Source organism: Apium graveolens, chromosome 6 (genome assembly GCF_009905375.1).
Source record: "Apium graveolens cultivar Ventura chromosome 6, ASM990537v1, whole genome shotgun sequence".
Lineage (NCBI taxonomy): Eukaryota > Viridiplantae > Streptophyta > Magnoliopsida > Apiales > Apiaceae > Apium > Apium graveolens.
Window position 1 is genome coordinate 25731464 of NC_133652.1, and position 8909 is coordinate 25740372.

General features: G+C 39.4%; 1 protein-coding gene across 1 annotated transcript; it reads left to right on the plus strand.

Moving 5' to 3' along the window:
* The first annotated feature begins 6914 nt into the window (after positions 1-6914).
* Positions 6915-8657, plus strand: LOC141664805 (uncharacterized). Its single transcript, XM_074470757.1, has 2 exons — positions 6915-7070; positions 7113-8657. Exons 1-2 carry the CDS (start codon positions 6915-6917, stop codon positions 8655-8657), a joined length of 1701 nt encoding a protein of 566 aa, XP_074326858.1.
* Positions 8658-8909: the final 252 nt, after the last annotated feature.

Sequence of the window (8909 nt, forward strand, 5' to 3'; positions counted from 1 at the left end):
TATAAAAGCAAGATCAATCGAAAAGAAATGAAAGAGATGAAGATAGTTGGAGAAGAACGATGCAATCGAACAAAATCATCACCATGGATGCTCTGATACCATGTTAAAATGTAAAGCTTTTAGTTCACAAACCATACAATCAACCATTACTAACAGGTGTAGAAGACCATTAAAATGTATTAAGAGATAGATTTTATAGAATGAAGAAATACAAGTATTAACCGAATAATGTCAACTAGTGTTGCTGATATACAAAATGAAAATTGTAAAAGAAAATGTAACAGAATGTGCTGAGTTGTCACTAAGCTGTCAAATGGAATGGATGAAGGCAGGGACCATTATGATGAACATATTATGACGTGCTGATGACAGAAGCAAGAAAAAAGTAGGATCTTCAACAAAACTATCTTACAAGATATTACGGTCTCATAAAAATTAATAAACCGATGGTGGAGATAACTAATACTCATCAAATCGAGTAAGATAATTATATATGTTCTTCGCATTTACAATTATTTATTTATGCGTGAATAAAAAAACAAAAGGAAGTTAAAATGATAGGGATATTACTTCTTCACAAATTATTAGAAAGTATTAAATTATTTGGTATACTTTTTCATGAAAAAGGAAAATAATTCAATCATGAAAAGCCATACGACATCTACACGTATGATCGAAATTAAACAAACACATAATTATATCGTTGTTGTATCCTTTCTTCTTGGATAGGCAATTAAACAATTTTTTGAAGTGATATGTGCATGATGTAATCCTCCAACTGTTATTTTGAGTAATCAATCACAAATGCATCACCATAAGAACCTTTATCACCTAATCAATACAATAAAAATTCTATAAATCTGTAATTTCGAACATGATGAACTGCAAATAAATCAAAAATAAAATAAAACTCTGATAAGGCGAGAAAGAGAGAGAGAGAGAGAGAGAGAGAGAGAGAGAGAGAGAGACAAAACCCAAATAAATTGGGAACTTATTGAAGATTAACAAGACATTAACTAAGAAATGAACTAACAATAATGAAAAGAAGAAGAAATCTGGGCTTTCCACTTTTGATATTTTTTTCTAAAAATTAGGTAAAAAGTTATTTGGTATGTCAAAATTATTTTTTATAAAATGTTTTTTTTTAATTTAAAAAGTGTTTCTAGAGAATTTATTTAAAAAGTTGCTAGAAATTGCTGCATGTTTCAGCATCAGATATCACCAAATAACATTTTTTAATCTAAGTTCCCAAAAATATGCACGTATCAAAGAATATTATCAAACTACAATTTAAATGACAACAATTTTTAACAACAATCACATACAAACATAGCCTAAAATTTTAACGAACACTTCAAAATTTATAGCAATTGAAAATTTGAAAAAATGAAACACTAAGGGGTTGTTTACTTCACTGATTTCCCAGAAATTTTTTCTAAAAAAAATATAAAAATAAAAATTATTTTCCAATTGTACATTTTGTAAAAAGAAAACTGAAAAAATAGAAAATACGGTTTTCCAAATTATAACTACATTTTAGAAAATCCTAAAAAACATCATTTGAGTATTTTTTTTTTACGTCACGTGAACCAAGTTAAGGCGCATTTAAGCGACAGGTTCTGACTCAGGAGACATAATCATAAATTCTCCCATTTTAGTGTTAACCAAATACGGAGAAATGAAAAAAACACCATACACTGTCACGAAGACCCACGTTCCATCCTTCACATACGTCAACTACATATTTTTATATTACTTTTGCTCGATATAGGTGAATGAATGCATAATTATCACAATTTTTACCCAAACAAAATCAATTATATTTGTGCTACAGTTATACTTAATTTTTAAAAATTATAAATTCTATATCATATTAACATATCTAGTAACTGTATAAAATATAAGTAAAATACATTTCTCATAATCTATCTAATTAATTTAAGAATTTATACTTGTAAGTAATTATTTTGTATTAATATACTATTCATATATTACTTACTAAAAACTAATACATATATTTCGATTATCATATAAAAAGTACAACATAAAGGGGTAAACTTGGATGCATATTGAGAAATTGGATTATCACTATTTTAATCATTTTAAGTAAATAAGTACCTAGTTTAAGAATTAAAGAAAACAAAAGAAATGCTTTGAGTTAAAATATGTATTTGAAACATGCTTTCCCACTTTTCCATAGTTTTCCGAGGAATAGAAAATTTAGAAAATTTGGAAATAGAAAACTGAAAAATATTTCTTGAAGTAAGCCGCCCCTAAGATTTTTTTTTCTAAATATTGATTTTGTGAAGTTTGGTTCAATCCTGTATATTTTTATTCGTTTTATAAAATAAATTTATATACTCAATCCTTATGAAAATTTTAAGGACTCTTAGGACCAGTAATGGATAGAACGAATCGGGAGAGGCGATGGCCCGTCCCATTGACCAACGGCCTACACAGCTTATACTCCGACCAAAATAGGGGTGTAATTCGAACCGAACCGGCTTGAACTCGACTCGATAAATTGAGCTCGACTCGACTCGAACTCGTTATCAAACTCGAGCTCGAACTCGAATACATTTTCTGACTTGATAAAAAACTCGAGTCGAGTCAAGTTTCTTTGAGCTCGACTCGAGATCGAATCGATAAAGTCGAACTCGAATGAGCTCGAACTCGAGCTGGTTTACCTTTTTTTATAGATATTTATGTGTTTGCTAATATATGTGCCATTCAATTGTCTAATAAAATTAGTTTTACAGACTAATTTACTAGTTTTTCATAATATATCGGCATTATTACGTTTTATTGTATTTGGTAAAAATTTTGAATTGAATTATTTTGTTAAAAAATATATTTAATTATTTTTCATAGTTAAATGTTAAAAAATATGAGCTTAATTTATTTATTTTTGAAAAATTCAACTCTAATTAGTTTAAATATACGATAAGTGTTATCTAAATTTTAAAATGAAATAATAACTTAATAACTTCATTTTCATTAAGAAAATTAATTTTAAGGGTTTTTTCAAAAATACCTAAGTTATAATTTTTTTTGCAAAAATACGGTGCAAATGGAATAAGCTCGAAAACTCGTTCAAAAACTCGAAAACTCGAAAACTCGATTAAAAAACTCGAAAAGCTCGAAAACTCGCGAGTAGTTCGAACTCGACTCGTTTATTATCCGGGTCGAGCTCAGACATAATTTTCAGACACAATATTCAGATTAAAAAAAGTTCATACTCGAATTTAATAAGTACAAACTCGACTTGACTCGACTCGAATTACATCCCTAGACCAAAAAAACTTCCCTGCTAGCGTCTAGCCTCAAATTTCACATTTGGAAATATAACAGTAATTCTTCCTACATTTTTTATTTTTGATAATTAATTACACACTAATTTTAGATCATTTTCAACCCAATTGTAAATGTGTATTTTTATACCATTTTGATGTAAAACTTCTCACTAACCCAATTCTAAAAATCACACCATTTTAGTATCACACCAAAAATTACACTTGATGTCACACTATTTTTAGAATTTTTATATATTCCTATGTTACCCTTGTAATTATGAAACAAATTTGTTTCATTTGTATCCCACCACTTTATTACTTTTAACTATATTTTGTATATTAGTAATAAAATTTAATCCATATAGTACAAGAACAATATTAAATTTAATGTTGTTGGGTTGTAATTGAATTTAAAAATGGTGTAATTTTACACTATTTTGGTATAAAAATTACACCAAAATAGTGTAATGTTGGAGATGCTCGTAGAAGTGTCGAACTCTTAACATCCCGTTAACAATAATTACAAGCTTTTAAATAAGTAAAGCTAACTGGAAAAAAAAGGTAAAATATATTGTAAAATATTATGATAATTCAACCCCAAACTATTACCAGGAAGGTCAATTTGATTCATCATTTTGGAAACATGTTAAATCAAAATGTTCCAAGCAGAAGGAATGTATGAAGTGGGATGTTAAAGTAGAGACCTATTGGAAATATTACTTGATTATATTTCCAGTTTATTAGCTTTAGTAAAGTAGTTCAGCAAATTTAAGCAAATTTAGTGCTTGTTTGGTTATGTTATGCCCAAAAATTGGTATAAACAATATTCAGATTGAGATTGATAAAATAGGCAAAATCGAAGGAGAAACGCCTAAAATCTAGGGAAAGATAAGATTGACTTTCCATAAAAAAGAAGGCGCGCCCTAAGAACGCTCCCCATTGACTGAATAGTTGATTGACAGTTGTGGTTATCATGCCTTAAAGGCGCGCCCTCAAACATAATGGGGAGGCGCGCCCAATTATTGAAGAGGAGGTGAGGAATTCCTTGATTGGATTCTGTTCCATGGTGAGCCTTAGGGCGCGCCCTAAGTGAGGAAGGCTCCTTGGACGGATTACTCGGACATGATTACTTTGACAAACTCATGCCTTGGCTTTACTGGATAGAGTTGGGGCAAGCCCTAATGGTGAGTAATTTAAGGCGCGCCCTATGATGTAGAATGACAAAAGAAGAGATCAAAGGCTGATGACATAGGGCGGCGCCAACATACAGGAATGTTTGGACGCGGCCTTAACTTATATTTGGCACACAAATGCATCTTTGACATGCTACTTGGACGAACTCTTTGGAAGATTCAAGGAAGATGGAGAATGTTATTACTAACCTATTTGATGCAGGTACTCTATTGAAGAACTCCTCCTTGTAGCACATCTACAGGAAAGGCGGTGTCCGTGGTCAGAGACCTCCAGGGGTATGCCTGGACTGAAGGTCTCCTCCTGTAGTCAATGGGTGTCCTCATTGGGGATGTGAGGTGAAATTTGGTGTGTGCTTTGGGAGCTCTGTCTCTATAGTCAACGGGTGCCTCGTTGGGAGACTTCGGAGTATCCTGCACTTTGCACCCAAAAGCTTGGGATCACTTGTCCTGTAATCTGGTAGGGGCTCCTTATCGGGGGACAAGGATGCGTCCAATATTTGGGATGAACCATGGCTATACTTGCGTCCGTGGACTAGAGAAACAGCTGGTAGCGGAGGGTTATCCTTGGCCAGGGAGATGCCTCATCCGTGAAGTCTCGAAGCCGCGGACGAGCCTTGGGCCTTTGTGGTTGGGCCTCATCGGCGGATATTCCTAAAGCTAGTAGAAGACGGTTTCCAGTGGGTTTCCTACTGGGCCTCGGGATAAGAAATCTAAGCCCATTAGGTTTCTTGTTCCCCAAGAACTACGTGGGCTTGATCTCCTATAAATAGGGGTACGTAGGCAAATTGTAAGGGGTCAGAAGCGAGAGCGCAAAGGAGCCACCACTAACCCTAAGCAATCTCAGCCCCCAAAAATTATCACCACCAAACACTGTTCATCTTTTCCGATGAATACTGTTCATCGGATCCACCGGCTACTGTTCACGTTTCCGACGAAGAACTGCCACCATAGATCTTGTTTTCGGCTACTAACCTCAAGTTTTGTTGTTCCCAAATTCCTCCGTTAACAAATTGGCGCTAGAAGGAGGGGCTAATCAAGATCTGCATCTAGGAGGAAGGATGTCTCAATATCGTGATGGAAGTTTTTATGATGGAAGTTCTGAAGAAGATTCTGATCACGGCTATGAATATGAACCCTACGCTCCACCAATGACTGATCGTTCCACGCCGGACATTGGGGGACAGCCACATGTGCTCATCAGCAACGCCGACTTGTTGGAACAACTGTATCGCATGGGCAATGCTTTGAATGGTTTTGATTCAAGGTTGAACACTGTAGAGCGACGCAAGGCCAGAAGGGGTCTTTGTCGCGGCCGTGCAACTCATGCACCTGGAAAATCACCCATGACTGATAGGGATGCCTCAGCCGGCCATGGCCGCACCGAAGGAGGGCGTGTGCCGATAACCCCGCGGTGCCTGGACTATTCCAATGACACATCCCCAATCATCGAACTAGTGGAAGAAGATGCTGATGGTCGGGAAATTTTGCGGGCGGATAACTGGGGAGCCACCCATCCGCACCGGTCTGGACGTAGTCTCGAGGAATGCCGACAGGCGGAATCGATGTCGGAAAATCAGCAACGGGGCTTCGCAGCTTTGAAAGATCGCTTGGGGATCCACTTGGGCGATGATGATTTAAGAATGTTGTTACTTGAATGGCAGAAAGAAGCTGATCGTGGAGATGTAACCCCCCATGATACAAAGCGTGTGCCCCTGAATTCCCAGGAAAATCGGGAGCGGCACCGCGACCCAACGCGTGTGCCCCTGAATTCCCAGGAAAATCGGGAGCGGCACCGCGATCAGGAGAGAGCTCCTCTCCGCAGATCGCTAGATCAATATGGATGTGGGTATGGAAACGATCGTTGGAGGAGGCCTCAATGGAGGGGAAGAGGTGGAGGCCGAGGAAGATACTTAGAGGGATACCGTCGCGACAATTACCGTGGTCACCTTGATTCCCGCTGGAATAACCGAGCAGACAATTATAACTATGCGGAACATGATGATCACAGAGACGTAGAAAATTATGATCGCGGTACGGCTCGAGGCCGCGGCCAGGCTCAGGAAGAAAATCAGGGGAGAAATCAAGGACGGAATCCCGAGGTAATTGTGATACCCGAAGACGCCCAGAACATGAACCAGCAGCAAGCCCCTCCAGGGGGAAATCAAGTGAAAGTACCTCCATTACAGCCCCAAGGCCCGCAGCCTCAAATGCAGACCATTCCAGGCGTGGGAACTTTCAACGTGGGAGATCTAAAAAGGCTACTTAACCACCTGGAAGGCAGAGTGACGGCCACAGCTGAAATCTCTTCCCCATTCTCGGAGGTGGTAAGAGAGGCGCAATTACCAGCTGGGTATCGCAACACTACTAGCGATTTCCGTTTCCATGGAAACTCAAACCCGGTGGATTCCTGGGTCATTTTAATATAGAGATGGATGTGTACCAAGTCCCGGACTTGGCTCGATGCCGTCTCTTGGCGGCAACCTTCAGAGAAAGTGCCCAGCAGTGGTTTCAAAAGCTCGGGCCAGGAGTGATCACCTCATGGGATCAAATGAAAACTCTGTTCTTAACCAAGTTCCAAGCCGCGGTGTGATATGCGCCCTCTGTCACAACTCTTGCCAATGTTAAGCAAAGGGAAAATGAAAGCTTGACATCATACTTCAAAAGGTTCAACGCTGAATCTACCAGCGTGAGGGGAGCATCAGACGAAGCCCTGAAAAGCTTCTTGATCGCAGGATTAAGGGTTGGCTCGGATTTTTGGAAGTACTTACAAGGGAAAGACCCGGCTACTCTAGCAGATGTCTTTGCTTTGGCAGAATCATTTAAAGCTATAGAACAATCTCTGGCAGAGGTGCAACCGACTTCACAGTCAAGTCAGAGAAGCAAATCGAGGAAAAGAGATAGGTCTCCAAGCCCAAGGTACAGAAGGAGCAGTCGGAGCCCAGACCGGGTGAATACCGCGAACACTAGGAGGGGATGGAGTCCTCCCTCGAACTATGACTACAGAACAAGCCGGTACACGCCCTTGGTCGCATCTATCGAGCATATCTTCGAAGTAAACAAAAATAGAGGGCTATTTAGAAAACCTGAAGCTTTATCATCATGGCAAAGCAAAGACAAGAAAAAGTATTGCGAATACCATGAATCATCTGGACATAACACGCATGAGTGCAGACATTCAAAAGATGAAATCGAAGCGCTTATCAAGGAAGGATACCTTGGTGAATGGGTAGTCAAGGAAGTAAGGAAACACAAGGATGACAGAGCAAAGGAAGAAGAAAGGCGAGCCCCGCGCGGGTCGAACAATGAAACCCTGGAGGAAAATATATTTGTCAAGGATGGCAGTATCCGAACAATCTACGGGGGAGATCCCGGGATGGAATGCAGTAACCGAGCCTTGGCAAGATACGCTAGGGAAGCCCGGTTCAGGCCTCTCACAAACATTTATAGGGTGGAAACTCGACCGCCCAAAGTATTTAAGGGCGAGTCCATAAATATCAACTTCAGAGAAGCAGATGCCCGATGGATACATCATCCCCACAATGATGCGCTGGTCATTTCCATCCAGATCGGAACCAAAAATGTCCATAGAGCCTTCGTGGATAATGGAAGCTCAGCAAATATCCTCTACTACAGCACATTCAAGAAGATGGGACTACCTGATCGGGATATGTCGGGGGAAGACTCGTGGGTCTATGGCTTTTCCGGTACAGGAGTTAAAGTCATGGGATCAATTCGGTTGCCATGTACGTTGGGGGAAAGCCCGTTGTCGGTAACAAAGATGCTCGAGTTTAAGGTCCTGAATCAGGAATCGTCCCACAACGTGTTGCTGAGACGACCCTTTCTGCGAGAAATGAGGGTTATTACTTCAATCCATCACTTAACCATCAAATTTCCAATGCCAAATGGGGTGGGGAGTATAAAGGGTTCCCAATATGACTCTCGAGAGTGCTACAGGCAAGCTATGAAAGGCTTTATAAAGGACTCCCACACCGAAGATATATCGGACGATGATCAAGATAAGAGCATTGAGCAGCCAATCGAGGAAATCCGAGTCCACTATTATGTCGAGCAAGAGGATGAAAGTCCCTTCGGGCTGCCCCCAATAACATTGTTCTTGGAAGACACAATCAAAATTGAGATGATAGAAGAAGAGGAGGCATCGAACACCTAGTCCAAGCAGATTTCAATGGGGAACGGTTAGAAGGAAGGTTCGATGTCTTGCGAAGCCTCGAACAGGAAGGAAGTGAGATAGATGCCCTCCTTCCGGAAGGAGCGCCCTTACCCGCAAAACATACCAAGGAAGTTGATGCCCCTACTATGCAGGGCGCGCCTTCTAAAGAAGTCGACGCTCCTCCTAAAGGGGATGCGCCTTCTCTACAAGACAATGAAATCCATGATTCGCCTGACCTAGATCCCCGGATAC

Coding starts and splice junctions, on each gene's coding strand:
- LOC141664805 (XM_074470757.1), top strand. CDS start 6,915: ATGGATGTGTACCAAGTCCCGGACTTGGCTCGATGCCGTCTCTTGGCG. Junction 7,071..7,112: donor TAACCAAGTTCCAAGCCGCG/GTGTGATATGCG, acceptor GCCAATGTTAAG/CAAAGGGAAAATGAAAGCTT.